Source organism: Eptatretus burgeri, chromosome 1, assembly GCF_056783735.1.
Source record: "Eptatretus burgeri isolate ZD-2024b chromosome 1, Ebu_testis_v1, whole genome shotgun sequence".
NCBI lineage: Eukaryota > Metazoa > Chordata > Myxini > Myxiniformes > Myxinidae > Eptatretus > Eptatretus burgeri.
This window is the reverse complement of record NC_140961.1, coordinates 124,360,580-124,386,356: the sequence shown is the minus strand read 5'-3', so window position 1 is coordinate 124,386,356 and position 25,777 is coordinate 124,360,580. Positions and strand designations below refer to the sequence as shown.

Below are 25,777 nucleotides of genomic sequence, written 5' to 3'. Positions count from 1 at the left end.
AAGTTAATTGGATCATCACAATTGATAGGTTTAAGTACAACCCGCTTAACATGCATCCTGTGGTTCCATTCCCTATTGTGACTTCACTTCCTGCAGGTGATTGTTAAAAATCTATCAACGGGCACACGTGTGGTTTTAAAGTCCCATTACGGATATGAGGTTGATGACGTGAAGATCTTGGGGAAAGACCGCTACCTTGTAGCACACACCTCAAGAACACTGCTGCTTGGGGACATTGCGACTAACAGGTTGAGTGAGGTATGGAACATTCCTTCTTTCCTTTTCCCCAAGTGTAAATTTTCATCCACCTTTTTGATCTGAAATAATTCCTCTTTTGTCACTTAAACCACGTTGGTCTTGATCTTTGCAGGGAAATTATAAACCTAATTTATCAATAATTTTATCTCCTTTATGGATGAATCTGTTCTAAAGTTAAAAGAAACAGATCTTTTTATAGTTGTTTTTGTTGATGATGTCATCGGTGTCCAAAAGTGAAATTAGAGTTAAACAACAAGCGGAGATCATCGTGGGGTTCATGCCTGGTGTTGGCTTAATGGTTAGGGTGGTGGGCTTTGGATCCCAGGATCTTGAGTTCAAATACCACTCACCTGTTGAATAATACCAGGTGGGGTTGACTCTTCCCGTCATCCTTCCGAGGTCGGCAAAATGAGTGCCAGCTTTGCTGGTATCCTGTGTCGAAGTGGCGACCCATCCAGGATTGTGCCCAATAGCCAAGGAGACTGCTTAGGCAGCACCAATGCTCCGCACAGAGTATGGTCCCGATGGATGAATGGATCATGGTGTTTTACATGTTTTAAGAGACTTGTGCAGCAAGCTTCTTACAATCGAGCAAGAAATACTTCTGTATGTTTCTTTATTATTGACAGTGTTAGCACTGAAGTCACACATGGATACATCCATCCCAACGGTTTTCATTAAAGGGATTGTGGTACAAATGACCGACGTGAAATTGAATTTGTTTATTACACGGTGATAAAGCTGTTCATCCAGAACACAATATATCCTCACAAAACACTTCTTCATTCCTCTTTCACATACTTTGTTGCGACTGTTCATTTGTTCTCCTTTCACAGCGTGCCTATAAATTCAGACATCAAAGTCAATTTTCACAAATCTGCGATTGCATTTGTTCTTTGCCAAAATGACACAACAGGGCCAAATCAATTCCTGATCTCCCGATCTGGGTTTTTCAATCACCTGGGAATATCCGTAAACAATTTTGTCAGGGTAATGTCATGAAACCGAATCAGTGAGCTCACACAGCTCGGTGGTTTGACACACACTGGCCTTTTGCGGTTCCAGATTTACTCAACAATACCCTCTCCAAGGAAAATGAAGATTATGTGGTTTTTTGTAGTCTCTTTTTTTCTTATTTTACATGCTCTATTACATTGACACCTCAAAAAATCATGTCAATAATGCATTTTGTTTTAACCTGCCTTCTGACAGTTTGTCTTTTCTCTCAAGCCTTAACACGCGTGCATTGTTGTTGCAACTGAAATGGTTTTGACACGGTGTAATTGTAGGATAAATGCAAGTACTGCTGAAGGATGACCTTCTGCCTTCATGTCTTGTTAAAACTTGAGTGATTGACACTTAATGTAGGATTGTCGAAGCAGCAAATTGGAGTCCAAGGTATGGTGACAGGAATGAAAGTGATTTCACATGACAGATATAATCGGGATCTCTTGGGTTCTTCCCCCCCCCACCCCACATCTCCCCCACTTAGATCACTTGGCAAGGTTCTGGCGGCAATGAAAAGTTCTTCTTTGAGAATGAAAACGTGAGATTTTGTTGGAATGTTTCAACGTTTCATTTGAAGATAAGTGTGTAAGGGCACGTCACATTTTACGAAGCCCTCGGTATGAGCATGACAACACATGCCCGACATTACAATGCTGGCACCCTTTTGTCTGATTAAAATTGTTTGCTGTTCATGTTATGGAATTGAAACATCCCCACACGCACGAGAGCAGGAAGAATGTAATTGTGTCAGTGATGACTACAGATCACTAGCCCTAGTTATCGATCTCACTGAAATATTGAGGATTGTTATTTTCACATTCACCTCGAGAATAATGCATCTATCTGGGGAAAGGCAATTTAAGAACTGAATAATTAGTCTTGCTTGTGAAGTATCGTGTCAATCTGTGTCGGCAGACGGTTAAAACAATCGATGGAATCGTCAGAACGCTGGTCGAGGAATGCTAAACGCCATGGGAATCAAGAAGAAGCTGACATTTCGGGTGCTAACCCTTCATCGGAGCAAAACTGCAAAATACCTTTTGCTCCAATGGAGGGTTAACTCCAGAAATGTGAACTTCTCTTTGCTTCCCATGGCGGTTATCATACCTCGGGCAACGTTGTCTCGATTCCATCCGATTTAGAACTGTCCCTGTTTGTCCAATTGTACAGCCCCGAGACAGTCGTGCAGACCCGAATTGCATTTTTAAGGCTTTACAATTATTTTGTTAAAAACTCAAAACGACTTGAACTTCACGAGACATAAAATTGTACGTAGGATTATATAAATGCATCTGAGAACGCATATTACAAAGGCACTGTTTAATATGTCCCAAACTCAAAAGAAGAGTCTGAGAGTGGTACAAACCGATCATGATTTTTGTACGGCGAACCTCTGCGATGTTATTTCAGCAGGTCCCCTTTTCTAACCTATTTTTGAACGGTCACCATGATAGGACTGAGTAAACTTGTGAAATACCTTATGTTTATACTTTGAGGAAAATTACAGAGTAAACTTCTTTCAAATGTTTGATTTGTTTCTGCTGTGTATTGCTTGTTTAGAAAACTAGCGAAGAACCCATCCTTACGGACGGGATATTTATTTCCGCCACCAAAGGTGGACGGAGGTTATGTTTTCACCCACGTCTGTCTCTCCTGTCTGTATATCTGCTTGCCCGTCTGCCTGCCTGTCAGCAGGATATCTCAAAAAGTTATGCACGGATTCAGATGAAGCTTGGTAGACAGGTTGGGTGTGTGACGAGGACAAATCGATTCGACTTTGGTGAAGATCCGGATCTGGATGCGAGAATTTTTCTCGAAATTGAGAAGATCTCGAAAGTGATTCTTCAGCATTGAGAGATCGAGCCAAAAACGATATATTGCATGATGTTTAAAAACGTTGTGGATGGATGCGGATGAAAATTGGTGGACAGGTTCGGTGTGTGACGAGGACGAATCGATTCGATTTGATTTTGATGAGGATCCGGATCCGGTGCATCAGTGGGATACAAAACGTAAACTGTTCAGTCTGGCAGAGGTATGCGCTCTACCGAGTGCCGTTCCAGTTCCCCCAGAATTGGTGCATTTTAGCATGCCGTGTAATACTCCCTCCCACTAGGAGCTGCACGATGCCATACACATACACCATTTTTCAACTCGGGGTTTTTCGGTGAAACTCGGGGTTTTTCGGTTTTTCGGGGTTTCAGACGAGGAGGGGTTTCGGTGAAAAGCTGGGATGTGGGGATCGTGTTGTATGATTAAGGATCGACCCTTGTGAGTCACTCTCTGAATCAGCAGTGCTTTGTGTATTTCTCTGTGGGTGCTGGCATGCTTTAGCTCGTACATCCCACACGAGGCAGCTAATGGGATGAAGAGGGAGGTGAGGAAGGGAGGATTTTGCCCTCATAAATGTGCAGTGTACGTTCAGTTTGGTTTATGAATTATTTAAGTAAGTTCAAGTTATATAAATTTTATAAGTTCAACGGTCGATATTGGTTATTTGTTGATCCGTTTGCGTTTGGACAAATCATTCGAAATTCTGGCAGTGATTTTACGCCAGCAGTCCCATCTGCTCGTATTCGTTGGTGGATGCTAAAATACCCCCCGTGGCACATAGTGAAAATATATAGTCATTGTACATCGCCCAATACCCTGGTCATATTATAGATCTGTGAGCTGATGTTTGGGGAACACTCTATCAGTGGTGTCGATGCATCTCCAGAAATGTTTTTGACTCATATTTCCATTTGGATGTGTTCAACCTTCATCGGTAAATAATGGTGCCATCTGTCATACTCAGGGTTCATGTTGGGCCTTGAAATGCTTGATTAGTACGGAGTTTTGTTATCTCAAAGTCAAGGCCTTGAAAGCATGGATTGTTGTCTCTTTTTTTTTTTCTCAAAAGAGCCAAGAAGAGGCATGGAAAACTAGAACGGCACTGCGTAGAGAGCATATCTCTGCCAGGCTGAACAGTTTACTGTTTGTGTCCCACTGAAAGGCCGGATCTGCAGAAGGGACGTTAAGCAATCTCTCAATTGTGAAGAATCACTTCGACTTGAAGAATTATCTTCTCCGGATACAGATCCGGATCTTCATGAAAATCGAATCAGTTTGTCCTTTTCACACACCCGACCTGTCCATCAAGTTTTGTCTGAATCCGTCCATAATTTCTTGAGATGTCGTGCTGTATATTATTTTTGGCCCGATCTCTCAATGACGAAGAATCATTCAGAAAATTCTCGTATCTGGATCCGGATGTCATACACCCAACTTCTTCACCAAATTTTTGTTTGCTTTCCTGAGTTTAGCTTACCGGAGTATGATGCGTCATAATGGGGAATGTTAAAGTTTGGTGTCTAATCACATTCGCTTTCGGATCATAAAAATTCTGATTGCGTTTATAATGAGTGCAGTAACCTTACGATATTATAAATAAATCTGAAATGATGCAAGAAGTTTTGTAAACTACTGTGTTCGTAATCCGAACTCACTTTTTCTGGGCCTTTTACAGAAGTTTGATGTAACCTTTTTATCCTACAGCTAAGTGACTGTGCAAAAACTGTCCAAAAAGTGTTTCATTCTTTAAATATGAACTGCAAACAGATGTTAGACAGGGCTGCCCTTTATTCTCTTGGACTATTTTGGATTAGACTGGCAGGATTATTACAAAAGGCAGGAACACGCTTAGTTGGTGTAGGTGAGAGGATGTGAGTTGGAGGGAAGTCTGAAACACAATCACACATTTTGCAAAAGGTTTGACATTTAGAAATGTGGGCTGCTTTTTTTTTTTTTTTTGGTAATCAGAGTGCTGAAAATGGCACTTTGCACGAATGAGATGTAAATTACCAAGCCTGTTGAGAAGGTGCATCAAAATGAGCCCAACGGTTTGAACTTGTCGAGTTGGAAAGAGCATGTGGGTCTTATATTTGCACCGACACGGGTTTTCCTACCCGGGTCCTCAGGTCTGTATGATCTTCAATGCTGGGGAGCTGACACTCATTGAATATGGGGAAAATGAGGCACTTGGCACCGTTCGAACCGAGTGCGTGAACCCGCACCTAATCAGGTAGGTCAAGAGTGTCAGTGTGATTATGTCAATCCCTCATCTTCATTCACACTAAGAGTGAAAAAGAAAGTGCATGGATAACGACCAAGCCTTTTTATCTTGTTGAGAGTGCAATCTCTACCTGTTGTGTCAGCACAATGAAAGATTTTATCTAAAGCGCCACAGGGATGTGCCTGAAATATCCATTTTTTTTTTCCATGACATTATTGTGCGGCGGTCAGAATGAAAGTGTCCACGCTGCTTGAAATGTCATCTCTTTCAGCACAACTTCTGACATGGTCATCGCTCAGGCGAACACAAGAGAGCGAGAGGGAGAGAAAGCGAACATGAGAGACGATATAAGAATTTCAGGCTGAGAGCTCTCGGGTGTCGAATCACGGATGAAAAATGTTTACGGATTGTTTTTATCACATTTACATTTGTTAGGGTTGAATTATCGGGGTTTTTCCCCATAATATCTCGCGAGTGGGTGGTAAGATTACTCATCGGGCGACATCGTCACTATTTACAAGCTTATAATTTCATGGTAATGGATTTAATTCCCGCTCGTAAGCTTCGTCGTCGGTGTACGCACGCTTGGTGCAGAAATTCAAAATTCTTGACGCGAGTTGGATGTGGCCGGATGCAAACGAGCAAAAAAAAAAAAATTAGTTTCATGAAATGACTTTTACCAATTATTATCAATTCCAAGGCAGCACAAGACCACAATGTGTTTTCTCGTTTTATTGTTACAGTTGGCATTTATATTTTTATCTGTACAAAGTAGCACTATAATTGAGGATTTCAATTTCTGCTTTTTAAAACATTACTGTTTGCCGACCATTTTTGCTATCAAACTCCGATAGTTCAAATAAGTCCACCGATTTGTATATAAGATGATCGAAGTTCATAAATATGTTTACAAATGGAAGCTTGAAAGGTTTTCTTTTATCAGAATAAAGGAAAGATAAGAATACAGGTTTTAAGGACAGCAAGGTGGAATGACTGTGATATTTTTCTGAAGTGTTTCTGCTCAAAAGCCACAACAAACCACTTGAACGCACTCAGTACTCTCCCCGACACCGGAACACTAATGGCAACCAAGTGATTCTGTCTTTCTGTTCCTTTTTACCGGTTCAACAACCGACCTCCACCCCCACCTCCCTCTCTTTCTCAACTGCTCTCTGGATGCACCGAACAGTGTGCGACTGAATGAAAGGAGACAGCAGGGAGCCAAGGATAACAAAAAGCTCGCTTACCTGCTGGATTTGAAAACCTTAGCCATTGGTACGCAATCCACAGAGCCACATTACCATTGTCTGTGCAGCTTCCTCAGTCACCATTTTGTTGCTTCGAGATCTTGTGCTTCACATTAACAGAGTCCTCATTTTAAGCATCCATTCCCCATATGAAGTTGTATCATTAAATGCTGCTGAAACAGAATTTCATCCGTGAGTTATTACTTGTGAAAATCAAAGATTTTTCAAGTATATTGGTTGGTCTTGTGTGTTATTCTGTCTGTTTGTTTGTATGTCAATCGCCTACAGGTCACAATTTAAAAGTGATCTTCACCAAACTCCACCACGTGGTAGAGTTCGTTTATCAGCAAGTCGATTGTTTTTGAGGTCAAAAGGTCAACCTTTGGCCAACCAAAGGTCAACAACTTTATCGAATTTCTAAAATCCTCAATTTTCATCCAATTGACAAGAAATTTAAACAGGATTTGCATATCAGGTCACTGAGTACAGCGAAAAAAAAAAGTATTTTTGAGGTCAACATAGGCCAAAAAGTCGACATTGGCCGACTTTATATAATTGTCAATTTTCATCCGATTGACTTGAAATTTGAAGCCGATTGGCATATTTGGCCATTTAATTCAACCACCAATTATTTTTAAGGTCACACTTGTTTTATGGATTTTGCTAGTATCATGCTATGCATGACATCCTTCTTGTTTTTTTTATTTTTTTATTTTCGGAACGTATATGAATTTCATCTACTCTTGTTTAATATCAATACAAATGCAGCATTTTGTTGTAAAACATCGATTTTATGAACAGGATTATATAAACCATATGACATCACCGGCAACAGGTTTCAATTTATTTGAGGTTAATGGGCACGGACGGTCACAAAAAAGTGACATCTTTCCAAAATCTTAAATACATTTTGAGAACTTAGAATAAAACTGAATTTTGTGCAGAGTAACAAACCTTTTCCAATATTATGTTCTTTCCATTTCAAGTTCAGAACAAGGAGTACTTTAACAATGCATTTGTTTCAGCCATTTTTCTTCTTCTGCTGCAGTGGACCTGCTTTCGGGACAGCCGTTGGTCTCTGTGAGCCATGACAGGCGAATACACTGGCTGGAGCTTAGCGATACCGCCCACAAGCTGCTTTTTCATGACAAGAAATTCAGGGTAGGTCCATTAAATCATCTTGGAATTGTCTTTTGTTTGGATGACAAAGTAAATGGATTATGAAGCTTCAGTTGGTTGTTATCTCCTGAGTTGGCTCTTTTTAAGGATTGCCACCGAGCTCTGCACAGCCTCCAGTTCGATTTATTTGTTGTTATGTTTCCTATTAGAAGTTTCAAATATTCCTTTCAGTTAAAATGAACATTTGTGCTGGACAACTTACACCTGTGTCAAGGTCAATTTTGTTCAATTTCCTTCATGTCTTCATTTTGTTTGGAGATCCTGATAGCTTTTGTGTTTTAAACTGTTCTTGCAGTCTTCACATAAAGTCATTCCATGAGCAATGCTGTGGGGTTGGTTGCAATTTTTTGGCAGTCATTTTTTATTTCCAAAATGAACAAGGCAGAGCATCTAGCAATGTAGAGCGTTGCCGGGGTATCGGTGTAGGGGACCTTTTCACACTTTGGGGTGCTATATTAAAGGTGGCCTCCTGGGGACGCCATATGGAAGTAGCTCTGCATGTGGATTCTCTCTCTCACACACACACACACACACACACACACACACACACACACACACACACACACACACACACACACACACACACACACACACACACACACACACACACACACACACACACACACACACACACACACACACACACACACACACACACACACACCAGTTTTAATTGCCTCTCTCTTTTGGGCTTGGCTAAAAATCACGTTATAGGGTGAAGTAAATTGAGAATAATTTTGATGGATGCAAAAATTGCTGTAAAGAATAAGTTTCCTTAATTTCTGCTGCTGGAAAAATATACTGTATCACAAAATTTTACCAGCACAATCTGATGCTCGCTTTTGCTATTGAGTAAAAATTTTCTGAATTGAGGCTTCTTCTTCTTCTTCTTCTTGTTCTTGTTGTTCTTCTTCTTGTTCTTCTTCTTCTTGTTCTATCATCTCTTTGCTTAGATGCATCCTTTCTCCTCCTGTCTTCTATCACTCCCCACTCATTCCATCCCCCCCCCCACCATTGCTTTCTACTTCAGGATTTTACATGCAATCTTCCAATAATCCACTCCAATTCAACATCACTAAACTAAGGCTTCTGACTCACTTTCACTCCTTGGTTTCTCTTTTTAAATTACCTTCTTTTGTTGATTCAGTCTGAGTTCAAATCCCGCTCAGCTGTTGAATTAATACCAGGTGGGGTTAACTCGACCTGTCATCCTTCCGAGGTCAGCAAAATGAGTGCCAGCATGCTGGTGTACTGTGTCGGAGTGGCGACCCGTCCAGGATTGTGCCCAATAGCCAAGGAGACTGCTTCGGCAGCACCAACACTCTGCACAGAGTATGGTCCCAATCTCCTCTCTCCTATTCAGTCCCACTCTTTCTTCCAGTCCGGCTTACAGCTGTGCCCTTTCATCTCCCATGCAAACCTTCAATATTGTCTAATTTTGATAGCTTTGCTTGTCTGAATGTCTCATGTCCTGTATAATTACTCCCCATAATTTGGCCCATAATTTTGGTATGTCAACTTATCAGTCTTTGTTGTTTGTCACTTTCATGAACTTTAATGACTGCATTAAATTTTTTAATGAGCATGAGGGTAAAAAGGGGATTCACAGTGAGGTGGTGGGGAAAAGCCTGAATCTGGGAGCAGGTATAATTATTCATTGAGAGACGTCCCATGACATCACGACACCACCTCTTCTTGGTAGGTCAAACATGGGAAAGTGTAACAGAGTGAATGATTCTTTGAGTTTCACTAGTTCTGGGTGTCCCAGTAAACCCGGGAGATTGTGAGCTGGATTGATTGACCTCAGAGCTAAAGTGCAGAGGAGTTCCTTGTGAGCCAACGGCCATCCATATACAGTGCCCATCTGTGTCTGCGGACGTCCTCCTGCAATTGGATTATTTTTTATGAGGAGGTTGGTGGCGGGATTTGCACTCCGGCCTCCGAAAAACCCTTCATTCCGCAAAACATACCAAAAGCACAAACAAATCTGAAAACCCACTCCATTGGAGTACCCTCTGTGCAGCTGCCCTCCACAGGGCAGCTCACCGGGGTGACGGGATTGGGGCAAAACCTTCGGGACCCCTACTCTTTGATGATAGGAGGAAAACCATGGGGTAACCTTCCCTGGTCAGATTGCGGTAGTGTGTCAGGGTGGTGCTGAGGCATCGTCCACTAGATGGCAGTCTCCGTGGGTTAACCTTAGGTGGTCCCTTTGGGTGGGTGCCTGGAGTGTCCTATTCCTCAGAGAGGATGATAACCTGTCTCTTATTATCTGAGCTCAAGTGTTTGAACATCGGTATTGCAGCACTTTCTGAGGTTCGGAGACCAGATTGCGGTGAGGTCATGGCGGGTGGTTACACCGACTATTGGTCTGGTCGCTCTAATGGTTACCATGCCCAAGGAGTTGCTGTAGCTGTGTCCAAGAAGCTGACTCCAATGATAATTGAGGAAACACCGGTCAATGAGCGTATTATGAGACGAAGGATTCTTCACTCCTTGGGTGTTTTTTCCCTGGTCTCTGGATATGCTCCGACTGAGGTGAGTGATCTCACCGTAAACGACACATTCTACGCCACGCTCGAGTCTGGTTGATCAGTACCCGAGGTGCGATACTCTTCAAGTCTTAGGGGATTTCAATTCAATGTATCGACTGGAACTGATAGGGATGGTTATGAGATGAGTGTTGGTCCCCATGGGTCTGCAACTGTGAACCAGAACAGCACTAAGTTCCTTGACTTTGAAGGAAGACATGTGCTTAGGGTGGATGTTTCATGGTTTCAGCACCCACAGGCTCATCGCTGGACTTGGTATTCCAACACTGGTAGTGTGGCAAATGAGATTGATAACGTGCTCCCTGATGGTCACTGAAGGATGATCTAGAACTGCAGGGTCTCGTGCTCAGTTCCTCAATACCTACCACAGGCTTGTTGTAGCAACTCCGAAGTTGCAGCTTAAATCCAGGAGAATGGTACCATCACAGCCGAGGCTGGATGTTGGCAAGCTCAAGGATGAGAGGGTAGCTGAGGAGTTTGCAAACAGGCTGAGTGGGGATTTGGGGGGTCTGGGTGCTTTGGGGAATCCTGAAGAGTTGTGCAGTGCCTTCAAGACCAACATCCTTGATGTTGTTGATGAATGTCTTGGAACTCACCGCTAGGCGAAGAAGAATTCTGTCTCGTAAGGGACACTGGATAACATTGACCAGAGTCGCAGGGCCAGATTGAATGGAGGAGCTGAGCTGTTCAGGGAGCTGATACCTGAAACTGTACGTGTGCTAAGGGTGGACAAGGAGACCTATGTGCAAGGAATCTGTGAGAGGGTAGAGCATCATGTGTGGTCAAGTGATTCTCATCCTGCTTACAGGGGAATTTGAGCATTGCATTCCTCCATGTCCATCCCTTGGTATACTGCAGTTACAGCGGAGGGTGGTGGCCTCTTGACATCGGAGTCCGGAGTGAAGGCCCACTGAGCCGGATACTTTGAGGGGCTGCACCAGGCTGATCCACCAGCTGTCGAGTTGGATGTCAGGGGTGTTACTATCCCTATTGCTGACCCTCCAGTCAACTGTGATCCACCTTTGTTTGTGGAAACACAGGCTGCAGTGAACCGGTTGAAATGGGGTAAAGCTTCTGGGATCTGTGGCTTTCATGTTGAACTTCTCAAGGCTGGTGGAAATGCTGCACTCGTGTCATTGCACGCAGTTCTGTGCTCTGGGTGGAACACAGGCATCATCCCAACTGACTGTAAAAGGGGCCTTGTTGTCCCTCTCTGGAAAGGAAAGGGTGATTTCCAGGACTGCAACAGCTACCGAGGGGTGACGAGGCTCTCAGTGCCGGGCAAGGTCTTTGCTCAGATAATACTTGATAGGGTTCACCACCATCTGCTTGAGCACCAGCGTCCAGAGCAGTCAGGCTTTACACCAAAGAGGTCAACGATTGACTGTATCCTTGATCTTCGGGTCCTCACCGAACGCAGACGAGAGTTTCGGCAGGGGCTGCTTGCAGCCTATGTTGATCTCTGTAAAGCGTTCGATTCAGTGAATCGGGATGTCCTCTGGAGGATTCTTGGTCTTCGTGGGGTGCCACCAAAACTGATCGATCTGATGTCTGAACTCTACTCTGGTACTGAGAGTGCTGTGAAGTGTGGTGGTACCATCTCTGACTTATTTCAGTTGTTACTGGAGTTCGTCAGGGATGTGTACTTGCCCCCACACTTTTCAGCACTTGTATGAACTGGATTTTAGGGAGGATGTCGGAGAGATCAAGTTGCGGTGCATCGTTTGCAAATGTCAAGATCTCGGACCTTGATTTTGCAGATGATGCAGTCATCTTTGCGGAGACTTTAGACATCCTCTTGCGGGCCCTCGAGGTGCTGAATGAGGAGTCGGAGCCGTTGGGATTACGGGTTTCTTGGGTCGAATCTAAGATCCAGGCTTTCGGTGACATCTTGGATGCTGCTGTCCTGTCTGTGTCTGTTTGTGGTGAGGATGTTGAGGTCGTGGAGAGATTCACTTACCTTGGCAGTGATATTCATGTCTCTGCTGGCTGCGAGTCAGAGGTCAATAGACGTCTGGGTCGGGCCTGGGGAGTCATGGATTCACTGGATCATGGGGTGTGGCGCTGCCGGTACCTGTGCGGGAGGACGAAAGTCCGAGTCTTCAGGTCCTTGGTACTTCCAGTCTTGCTCTATGGGTGCGAGACTTGGACTCTGACCAAGGATCTGAGATGGAGACTTAATTCCTTTGGTACCAGGTCTCTTCGGAGAATCCTTGGCTATCGCTGGTCAGATTTTGTGTCCAACGAGCGGTTGCTGAGAGACTCGGATGAGATTTGTTACCTGCATAGTCCGTGAGCGTCAGTTGCGGCTGTATGGATATGTGGCTCGTTTTCCTGACGCTGATCCTGCTCACCAGATTCTCTCATCGAGGGAGTCTCATGAGTGGAGGAGGCCAGTGGGCCGCCCACATGCCTCATGGTTGCAACAGGTTGACCATCATCTCAAGGAGATGGGGATGGGCCTGGCATCTGCCTGGGGGATGGCCAGACGGAGGCCCCTGGAGTACCGGCGGAAAGTGGACGCAGTGACGCGCTGTTCTGGCACATGCTCCCATACCTGACCTGAATGCTGCTCAAGTCTTGGGGGATTTCAGGGATCTCTGACTTATTTCCAGTTTTTACTGGAGTTCATCAGGGGTGTGTACTGACCCCCATACTTTTCAGCACTTGTATGGACTGGATTCTGGGGTGGATGTTGGAGCAATCAAGTTGTGGTGCATCGTTTGGGAATGTCAAGATCTCTGACCTTGTTTTTGCCGATGATGCAGTCATCTTTGTGGAGACTCTAGATATCCTTTTGGAGCCCTCTGCATGCTGAATGAAGAGTCAGAGCCACTGGGATTATGGGTTTCCTGGGTCAAAACTAAGATCCAGCCTTGCAATGGCATCTTGGATGCTGCTATCTTGTGTGCACCTGTTTGTGGCAAGGATGTTGAGGTCACGGAGAGATTAATTTACCTTGGCAGTGATATTCATGTCTTTGCTGGCTGTGAGTCAGAGGTCGAGACATCTGGGTCAGGCCTGGGGAGTCATGGATTCACTGGATCATGGGGTGTGGTGCTGCCGGTACCTGTGTAGGAGGACAAAAGTCCTAATCTTCAAGTCCTTGGTGCTTCCAGTCTTGCTCTGTGGATGTGAGATTTGTACTCTGACCATGGATCTGAGACAGCGACTTAATTCCTTTGGTACGAGGTCTCTTCGGAGAATCCTTGGCTGTCATGGGTCGGACTTTGTGTCTAACGAGCGGTTGCTGAGAGAGACTCAAATGAGATTTGTTACCTGCATCGTCCATGAGCATCAGCTGTGGCTGTATGGGCATGTGGGTCGTTTTCCTGACACTGATCCTGCTCACCAGATTCTCTCAGCGAGGATGCCTCGTGAGAGGAGGAGGCCAATGGGCCAACCACGTGCCTCTTGGTTACAGCAGGTTGATCAGCATCTGAATGAGATAAGGATGGGCCAGGCATCTGCATGGGGGATGGCCAGACAGAGGCCCCTGGAGTACCGGTGGAAAGTGGACACAGCGACGCGTTTCTCTGGCGTATGCTCCCATAGCTGACCTGACCTGAGCTAAAACTAGAAGGGCACTCGGTGGAGCGCACATCTCTGCCACGTAATGCCTGATCCACGAGAATATGTCATGCCCAATACATTTTTGAAATATCATGCTATATATCTTTTTTTGGCCTTATCTCTCAATGGTGAAGAATCACTTAAAAAATTAAATAATTCTCGTATCCAGACCCAGTTTCGGGTCTTCGCCAAAATTGAATCAATTCGTCGTGGTCACATACCCAACCTGTGCACCAATTTTCATCCAAATCCGTCCACAAGTTTTTGAGATATCGTGATATGTATCATTTTGGCCCAACCTCGCAATGGTGAAGAATCACTTAAATAATTATTGTAGGCAGATCCGGATCAGAATCTTCACCATAACCTAATCATTTCATCCTTATCACACACCCAACCTGCCCACCAAATTTCATCCAGATCCACCCAAAACTTTTTTGCGATATCCTGCACACAAACAAACAGACATAGTTGAAAACATAACCTCCTTCACCCTTAGTGGTGGAAGTAAATATCATGCCATATATCTTTTTTGGTCCTATCTCTCTAAATGGTAAAGAATTAATTAAGAAATTAAATAATTCTCATATCCAGATTCGGATACAGATCTTCACCAAAATTGATTCAATTCTTCCTTGTGACACACCCAAGATGTCCCCCAAGTTTCGTCCGAATCCGTCCACAACTTTTTGAGAGATCGTGCTATGTATCGTTTTTGGCCACATCTTTCAAATGGTGAAGAATCGCTAAAAAATTCGAGTCGTCGGATCCGGATCCGGATCCCGATCTTCACCAAAATCTCATAGGTTCATTCTTGTCACACACCCAACCTGTCCACAAAATTTCATCTGAATCCGTCCACAACTTTTTTGAGATATTTTGCACACAAACAGATATAAAGGGGTGAAAACATAACCTCCTTCACCTTCGGTGGTGGAGGTAATAATTTAACTATATCGACTTTGCTAAACTCCTTATTCCTGTCACCTTCTGTCGAATGTCAACCCTGGCTGGTTAGTTTGTTAAAGATTGGGGGCGAAACGTCAATCCTCCGACCCTCCAACAATGTGTGAATAAATGGGCCATTAAAGTAGTAGTAGTCGTAGTAGTAGTAGTAGTAGTAGTAGTAGTAGTAGTAGTAGTAGTAGTAGTAGTAGTAGTAGTAGTAATAATAATAAAAATAATAAACCTTTCAAGGCTCTTGACAGCTTGACCAAACAACTACAATAATGTATTTTCACTGAGATTAGTGGTGAAGGCAATTGAGCTGAAATTGGAAGCTGCATGAAGATTTAATGAAAGGTTCTGCTCTTTTTCCTGTGCAAATTCTGCATTGGTTTCCTATCATTTTTTTTAAAAAAAGCCACAGGTGGAACAGCTCCCAGGATTCAAGTGAGGGCATCTGGCAGCTCTGATTATTCTGCAGATGATCTGTTAAAAGTTCGCTGGAATCGGTGCAAGGTTGAAAAAGACACATGCCAACCAGAATCAATTCTTGAACACACATATGATGCTCACTGCTGCGAGATGAAAATCCGTAAGCAGTTTATGAACAAGACACTTGCAAACGGCTACATTGCAAGGTTCAAAAAAAAACAAATTGTATACTTTTTAAGGCCATTTTTGAGTATTTTTTAATCCATTCATCCATTTGTTTGCGATAAAACACCTATTCAGAGTGTAACTGAAAAATATGCACACTTTTTTTTAAAATAGTCAACCAGACTCAGTTGCATAATAGTTATAGTGTTGTCTCTGAGTCTGGGAGGTTGGTGATTTGAACCTTGACTGAGTCATACCAGAGACTTTAAAAATGGTATGTGCTTCTTCTTAGCTTTGCTCAGCATTTTAAAACGAGGATTGAGTATTTACAAACACCTATAGGTTGGAAATCATAGCACTATCATTGATGGACTGAATGGTCTCCTCCTCTGTTGAAGTTCCTTGTTAAGGGAACCCTTATTATTATTACTAGCAGCACCCACTCCCTATGGGAGCCACATGGGGGGTCATGTTATTATCTTTATGATTGTTAATACCATACCAGAGTACCCACCGTACAGTAGATCTTGCTCCAAGCGTGCAACATGTTCTTCTGACACATCCCTTTATTTGGATGTGTACTGACACATACAGCAAAAACATGCGTACTGCTTGCCTGCATGTATAATGCATTGTGGTTTTATACCTCGGATAATTCCAATTGCCCCCACCCTCCCCCAAAGGAACCTGCCCTACTGTCTGGCACCCTGCCCTACTCACCAAACTCTCTTCCCATGGTATTCAAGGCCATCTCCCCTCATGGCTCGCAGACTTCCTCTCCTGTCGCAGTCAACGTGTGGCCCTAAATGGAGTTCTTTCATCCCCTCTTCCTGTGCAGGCTGGAGTTCCTCAAGGTAGCGTTCTGGGCCCTGTTCTTTTTCTGGTTTTCATCAATGATCTCACGGACTCTCTGGAAAATCCTCTATTTCTCTTTGCCGACGACTCCACCCTCTGCCGTACCATCTGTCATCCCTCAGACCGGCAAGCAGCAGCTTCTTCGCTCACTGCAGATCTGGATAAAATCACAAACTGGTCCAACACGTGGAACATGTCTTTCAATCCAGACAAATCTCACACTCTCACTATGTCTCTTCGAAAGGACCGTTTAGAAAGCCCCCCCATCCACTTTCTCAACAATCCTCTGGAAGAAGTCTTTTCTTTCAAGCTTCTGGGTCTCACTATCTGCCATGATCTTTCCTGGGAAAGTCACATTTCCAACCTCGCCTCAAAAGCCAGTCGCCAACTGGGAATCCTCCGTCGTGCAAAGTCCTTCCTCGGCCCTCTTGAGCTCCTGACCACTGACAAAGCTTTTGTCCGTAGCCTGATGGAGTACTGCTCTCCCCTCTGGGCTGGTGCTCCTGCCTCCCACCTTTCTCGGCTTCACGCTGTCGAAACCAGGGCATTTAAGATCATCGGCATCTCCCGCAATGAAGCTGAGTCTTTGGGCCTCTCACTCAACCACCGCAGGTTGGTCTGTGGTCTTTCTGTCTTCTACCGACTCCTCTCCAGCCTTGCCCCCCTGCTCTCTCTGCGATTTGTCCCCACCACATTTCCACAGGGCGCTCAAGGTCCGCAAACAACCCCCTTCTGGTAAAACTACCAAAATCACGAATCACTGCTCATCTTCACTCTTTCATTCCTCTTTTTTCCCGCCTTTGGAATAAACTTCCTCACTCTATTCTTTCCCATTCTTCCCTCCAGGCTTTCAAAACAGCTGTTCACCACCACCTCTTATCTTCCCCCATCCAAATCCTCGATCTTTTCTACCCCCGATAATCCACCCAAGCCCACTTCCTTCAATTCTCCTGCTTTCCTTCCTGAAAGTCCCTGTAATGTCCATCTTCTCTTCGCCATGTTCCCCATCCCATCCCCATCCCTCTCCCTTCCACAGTTCACCTAATGTGTCTGTTCCCCACTGTTTTGTCCCTTCCACTCCAGCCCCTCTTGTCTCATGCCTCCTTGCTGTGAGTTGTGTGTTAGCTCTCATACGAGCCTCGACCAAGGTATACAAAAAAAAAAAAGGAAGAAAATGCCAAGATGGGCAAAAAAAAAAAATCTTTTTTTTTTCAAAATTTTATGGAATCAAACGAAACTTGCACATGCACAACTTCAGGGTGTGTCACTAATCCCTGAAAGTTTCAACTTCCTTGGCCAAATCGTTTCGGAGGAGTTGATGATACATTCATACATACATCCATACATAATACCTACAGACATGCATACATACCTACATACATACCTCCATATATCCAAACATACATACCTACATGCATATATCCATACATACCTACATACATATATCCATACATATGTCCATACATATATACATACCTACATGCATACTACAAACCTACATACATATATCCATACATATATACATGCATACATATATCCATGCAAATATACATGCATACATACATACCTACATACATATATCCAAATGTATATACATGCATACATACATATATCCATACATACATACATACCTACATACATATATCCATACATATATACATATATACATACATACCTACATACATATATCCATCCATACATACATACCTACATACATATATCCATACATGCCTACATACATATATCCATACATACATACCTACATACATATATCCATACATATATACATACATACATACCTACATACATACATCCATACATACATACCTACATACATATATCCATACATACATATATACATACATACATACGTACATATATCCATACATACATACCTACATACATATATACATATTGTTGTAGATTTCCCACCCGTCGGCGTGCGAACGACCACGTCTCACCAATCGCGGTCGCTTTGCCCACCAAACGGACAATCCAGTCGTGACTTTCTGGAACAACGCCAGAAACCAGTCACGGGTGGGTTTTTAATCCCACCACGACCGAGTCCGTATTCTACCCGCGCGAAATAGGGTCAATCGCCGAATATCGATATACCTAAGTACCCGCGCGGGTAACATACCGAGGGCCCGTACCTCGGCGAAGGCCTGCTTGGACTCGAACCACTTAAGCGGTCCGTTCCATTCTGGGATAACCGAACGGGTATTATCGCCAGACCTCGCCGGACCCGATTCTATTTATCGGCTATTTAAAAACCAACTATATTCCAAGTGCAAGATGGGGCAGTTCATTGAGGGAATGGATGCAACGAACAGGTTTACATTCACACAAGGACATTTATTATAATAAAGCAGGTATGCAATTAAACAAGGCAAAACACGTATGCAATTATACAAGCAACAAAAGCACGACAAAAGAACGACAACCATCTACTTATTATGTACAGTCACTTGCACTTAACAGCAGTTCCTACTTATTAGACGGGCCCACGGACACACGTACGCACACACACACACACCCAAGAAATGGTGGCAGAGGCCTCCAACAACGAGCTCCAGCTCGGAGGACAGGTGAGCTGAAACCCAGAACCCATCTCGAACCTCTCCACCCCGCGCGGCCCCCAAGCCTCTCGGACCCGGGCTCCAGCGAAAGCGAGCTGGATCCAATCGCCGAGCCGCGATCCCTCCTGAGCTCCCGCGAATCCTCCCGTGCCTCTCAACATGTACTGGTGAGACGAGGCGCCGATCCTTCCCGTCGATGCGTCGCCTCCCCGAGGAACCACCCCCAAGAAGAGGCCGACGAGCCGCACCAAGCCGGGAACCAAAATGGAGAACAAAGAACTCCACGAACCAAGAAGAAGAAGAAGCCACCACTCGCTGCTCGAGCCGAGCGACCGGCTCAACCCTCTTCCAAACAGGGCAGCTTGAAGCAAAAAGCTCTCCCGAGCCAAGCAGAAGCCGAAGCTCATGGAACCATCAAAGCAAAGAGCCTCCAAAAATCCTCCTCCCGAGTCAGGCCTCAGCCGAAGCTCACTGAGCCAGCCGAAGCAAAAAGCTTCCGAAGGCCTCAACCCTAACGCAAGCCAAGCAGGACCCGATGGTCTGCTGAACGACTCCCCTCAACTCCCTTCGCCAACTATGCCCTTCCAACTCTGCCCCTGAACAAAAGAAAAAGATCTCTTATCCTTCTCCACCCCCCCTCCTCCACGCCCAGTGTGACTCATGCTCTCGTGATCCATCCCCCCGCTCAACCACGTGTGGGAGGGAGTTGTTGACATCATGAGTCATGGGCCGGCAGGGTTCTTTCTCTTCGCAGAAGAGGGGGAGGGATGTCTCCATTGTTCATTCCCTAACTATTAAATCGATCCGCAGCGCATCTAATCGATTTCTGAACATTTCGACAATGAAAGGTGAGCTATCTAGGGAACAAGCACTTATCGACATGGCTGACTAAAGGAACCTGTATGTTGTGTGCAATCAAATTCCCAAATTCGTAACAATATATACATACCTACATACATACCTACATTCATGAGCCTGGTGTTGGCGCAGTGGTTAGGGCAGCAGCTTGGGATCCAAAAGGTACTGAGTTCAAGCCCCGTTGGGCCACTGAATTAATACACCAGGGGGTTGACTTAGCCTGTCATCCTTCCGAGGTCGGCGAAATGAGTACCAGTATACTGGGCCGGTGTATACCCCGGTTAAAATAGGTGTACCATATCCCTGTGTCGTAAGAGGCGACCAGGGTTGCGTCAGGAAGGGCATCCGGCGTAAAACATGTGCCAAATCACTATGCGGATCATACGGATGATCCGCTGTGGCGACCCCTAACGGGAGCAGCCGAAAGAAGAAGAAGAAGATACATTCCTACATTCATATATCCATACATATTCATACATACATACATACATATATCCATACATATGTACATACCTACATACCTACATTCATATATCCATGCATACATACCTACATACATATATCCATACATACATACATATATCCATACATACATACCTACATACATATATCCATACCTACATACTTATATCCATACATACAAACATACATATATACCTACATACATATATCCATACATATATACAAACCTACATACATATATGCATACATACCTACATTCATATATCCATACATAGCTACATACATATATCCATACATATATACAAACCTACATACATATATCCATACATATTCATACATATATATATATATATATATCCAGACATATATACAAACCTACATACATATATGCATACATACCTACATTCATATATCCATACATATTCATACATACATAGCTACATACATATATCCATACATATATACAAACCTACATACATATATCCATACATATTCATACATACATATATCCAGACATATATACAAACCTACATACATATATCCATCCATACATACATACCTACATACATATATCCATACATATTGTTGCGAATTCACGCCCGCCGGCGTGCGATCGGCCACGTAACTCGAGTCGCGACACATCGCCCACCGGACGGACAATTCACTCATGACCCTCCGGGAACTACCGCCCGGAGCCAGTCACGGGTGGGGGTTTAACCTCACCACGATCGTGCCAATTGCCCACCCGCGCAGGATAGGGTTGCTCGCCAAATTCGACCTCCCTAAGTACCTGCGCGAGTGGTCGACCGGGCGATCGTACCACGCCACAGGCCGACTCCGGACACGAACCGCTTAAGCGGTTCGTTCCGTATTACAGGGATAACGGAGCGGAGTTATCGTCGACCTCGATGGATCCGATTAATTACCGGGCGTTTTAAACCCACTATCGAATCCCTTACGTGATGCTAGAGGGAGATTCAATTAAAGAAAAAGACGAAGCGAAACGGGAAAACAGTTCACACAATGCACTTTATTTACACACACACAGACAAGCACGTATATACAGCCATACAGTCATGCAACAAAAGCAAATGCAAGGGAATGAGTTACACCGAATAAAAGGGGCAATGTTCAGGCACAGACACTTAAGCAGTTCTACTTATTGGACACGGCGCCACAGCATGCATTCAAACCGAAAGAAAGAAAGCCACCCTCATAGGCAAGGAGGCAGACAGGTCCGTAGACCAAATGTACGTGGATCCCGGAAGATTGGCCAGGTCCACGAGACCGGGAAGGTCTTACCCGCGTCCTTGTGACACGATGGCGGGCAAGCCGCAATGTTCGAGCAGCTGTGCCCCGACTCCGTGCCCCTCGCGTGGTCGGCTAGTCCTCTCCGGCGTGCTCCGCTCGAGCAGTTTTGTTGGCTCCACGTTTAGGGTGGGGGAGGAACGGGCCCCCCCCCCCGGCACTATCTCAGCGCGGATGGGGGGGGGGAATTGCTGATGCTCAGGGAGAGGGGAATGGCTGGCTGGCTTGGGTCCCGCGACGAGACGAGCGACCCCCAAACCGCAACCTCGTTGCTGACCGCCCTCTTCCCTTGACTTGAACTTGACCAGCCGCCAGCAACCGAACCGCGCGGACTCCAACTCCCTCCAACTTCCCTGCTACTTTCCAACTTCTCCCTAGTTCCACTCAGCTCCACCAGTTCCACTCTGCGCGAGTCGCCTTGCGCTCGCATCTTTATAGGCCCCAGGAGGAGCCTATATGCAAATATTCGGATCAAAACGCGATTGGAGGCGGGGCCACGCCACCCTCTGTTCAGCCATTGGTCGGGCAAAAGGGGGCGTGAAGCATTCCTGATCCGCTTTTCGGGGCGAAAGGAACACATTCCAGTGGGTTCGGAGGCGGGGCTACACTTCCCGATGCTCGGTCATTGGACGGATGAAAAGGGGGCGTGAAGCATTCCTGATCCGCTTTTCGGGGCGAAAGGAACACATTCCAGTGGGTTCGGAGGCGGGGCTACACTACCCGATGCTCGGTCATTGGACGGATGAAAAGGGGGCGTGAAGCATTCCTGATCCGCTTTTGGAAGCGAAAGGGACGCATTCACCACCCATGGCACGATGTGTGGTAGAAAGGCGGAGGTGGTGGGAGTTTGAGTTGTTGGGGGATTGATGGTCGAAAATAACAAAAGAGAAAGAAAAAATGGCTAACTCAAAGCGTCACAGCCCAGATGAATTACACATATTCCCTCGATACAACGGGTTTGGTCTAACTACACATGGACTTACCGAGATATCTCACGTGAGGACTCTTTATGGTGTAATGCGAATTTCCACAACCGTAACAATATATACAAACCTACATACATATATCCATACATATATACAAACCTACATACATATATCTATCCATACATTCATACCTACATTCATATATCCATACATATTCATACATACATACCTACATACATATATCCATACATATTCATACATACATAGCCACATACATATATCCATACATATATACAAACCTACATACATTTATCCATCCATACATTCATACCTACATACATATATACAAACCTACACACATATATACATACATATATACATACATACATACATACATACATACATACATACATCCATACATACATACCTTCATACATATATCCAAATATACATACATACATACCTACATACATAATACCTACATACATATATCCAAACATACATACATACATATATCCATACATACATACATACATACCTACATTCATATATCCTTACATATTCACACATACTTACCTACATACATATATCCATACCTACATACATACCTACATACATATATCCATACATACATACCTACATACATATATCCATACCTATTCATACATACATACCTACATACATATATCCATACATATATACAAACCTACATACATATATCCATCCATCCATACATATATCCAAACATATATACAAACCTACATACATATATCCATACATATATACAAACCTACATACATATATCCATACATATATACATACATACATACATATATCCATACATACATACATACCGACATACATATTATATCCATACATACATATATCCATACATATTCATACATACATACATACCTACATACATATATCCATACATATTCCTACATACATAGCCACATACATATATCCATACATATATACAAACCTACATACATTTATCCATCCATACATTCATACCTACATACATATATACAAACCTACACACATATATACATACATATATACATACATACATACATACATACATACATACATACATATATCCATCCATACATACATACCTTCATACATATATCCAAATATACATACATACATACCTACATACATAATACCTACATACATATATCCATACATACATACATATATACATACATACATACCTACATTCATATATCCATACATATTCATTCATACATACCTACATACATATATCCATACCTACATACATACCTACATACATATATCCATACATACATACCTACATACATATATCCATACCTACCTACATTCATATATCCATACATATTCATACATACATACCTACATACATATATCCATACCTATTCATACATACATACCTACATACATATATCCATACATATATACAAACCTACATACATATATCCATCCATCCATACATATATACAAACATATATACAAACCTACATACATATATCCATACATATATACAAACCTACATACATATATCCATACATATATACATACATACATACATATATCCATACATACATACATACCGACATACATATTATATCCATACATACATATATCCATACATACATACATACGTACATACATACATACCTACATATATCCACCCATCCATACATACATACATTTATCCATACATACATACCTACATACATATATCCATCCATCCATACATACATATATCCATCCATGCATACATATATTCATACATACATATATCCATACATACACTTGCTCCATTATATATAGATTATTATTACCCTTGCCGAAGGATTCGGAGAGGGTATTGCTTTTGGGTCCGTCTGTTTGTCTGCCCACACAGAACTTTCGTGTTTTTCTCTGCAACATTTACAGGCATTCATATAGGGGTTTCTTTACAGGCATTCATACAGGGGTTTATTTACAGGCATTCATATAGGGGTTTATTTACAGGCATTCATACAGTGGTTTATTTACAGGCATTCATACAGTGGTTTATTTACAGGCATTCATACAGGGGTTTTTTTTCCAGTCATTCATACAGGGGCTTATTTACAGGCATTCATACAGGGGTTTATTTACAGGTATTCATACAGCGGTTTATTTACAGGCATTCATACAGGGGTTTATTTTCAGGCATTCATACAGGGGTTTATTTACAGGCATTCATACAGCGGTTTATTTACAGGCATTCATACAGCGGTTTATTTACAGGCATTCATACAGGGGTTTATTTACAGGCATTCATACAGGGGTTTATTTACAGGCATTCATAGAGGGGTTTATTTACAGGCATTCATATTGGGGTTTATTTACAGGCATTCATACAGGGGTTTATTTACAGGCATTCATACAGGGGTTTATTTACAGGCATTCACACAGGCGTTTATTTACAGGCATTCATACAGGGGTTTATTTACAGGCATTCATACAGCAGTTTATTTACAGGCATTCATACAGGGGTTTATTTACAGGCATTCATACAGGGGTTTATTTACAGGCATTCATACAGGGGTTTATTTACAGGCATTCATACAGGGGTTTATTTACAGGCATTCATACAGGGGTTTATTTACAGGCATTCATACAGGGGTTTATTTACAGGCATTCATACAGGGGTTTATTTACAGGCATTCATACAGCAGGGACATATAATTTGTGTGGGTTGTGCAGTGAAATATATACAATGTGGTCCAAAGGTTAAAAAGACAAAAGAGCAGAATTAACACCATTTCTATCTGTATTAGACAATCTTACTTATTTAATAATACAAGGCACCATTGGTTTAATTCCATGGATGGGTAGATAAATGAGAAAGATAAGAGAAAGTTTGAGGTGTTGGCAACCTCTGTGCTCACCCAGCATGTCCTGGCGAACTAGACGCTTTCCTGCGCTGGGGAAAGGTAAGGGAGAGGGGACTGCGATAGAGTGGTGTCGCTGTGTGGCCAGGTGATTCTTTCACCTCATTCCGTGGTGCTCCACTTTGTACTATGGCACCCCAGATGTGTCCCGTGCTGCTCCATCGTGAACCCACCACCAGAAAGTCCACCTGTAATCACGCCAAAAATAACCTTTGAATCTTTTTTGGAATCCTGAAGTGCTATTTTATACGCTCTGGGCGGGGTGGGGCCCAGCGTCCCCGGGCGGCATAACTATGCCACATGGCAACAAATCTTTGCCCCTTGTGTTCTGAATGCGCCATGCCCATTGGTTTAGACTTTATTTGCGTCCTGATGTCACCCGCTCCGTGAAGCTGTCGGACCGGAAATGGCTTCATTCGTCTTTGACGTAGGCCACAGGGCCGATCTCCTGACTTAACATGGTG

General features: G+C 43.5%; 1 protein-coding gene across 2 annotated transcripts in view; it reads left to right on the top strand.

Annotated features, from left to right (window-relative positions):
* Nucleotides 1–25,777, top strand: part of IFT172 (intraflagellar transport 172) — a 445,633-nt gene that overhangs the window by 115,399 nt on the left and 304,457 nt on the right. For both annotated transcript variants that reach the window (XM_085896864.1, XM_085896871.1), the window contains exons 11-15: nucleotides 97–258; nucleotides 1,751–1,804; nucleotides 5,226–5,329; nucleotides 6,510–6,595; nucleotides 7,616–7,728. In XM_085896864.1, coding sequence (XP_085752990.1) covers nucleotides 97–258; nucleotides 1,751–1,804; nucleotides 5,226–5,329; nucleotides 6,510–6,595; nucleotides 7,616–7,728 — 519 coding nt within the window. The remainder of the gene's footprint in view (nucleotides 1–96; nucleotides 259–1,750; nucleotides 1,805–5,225; nucleotides 5,330–6,509; nucleotides 6,596–7,615; nucleotides 7,729–25,777) is intronic.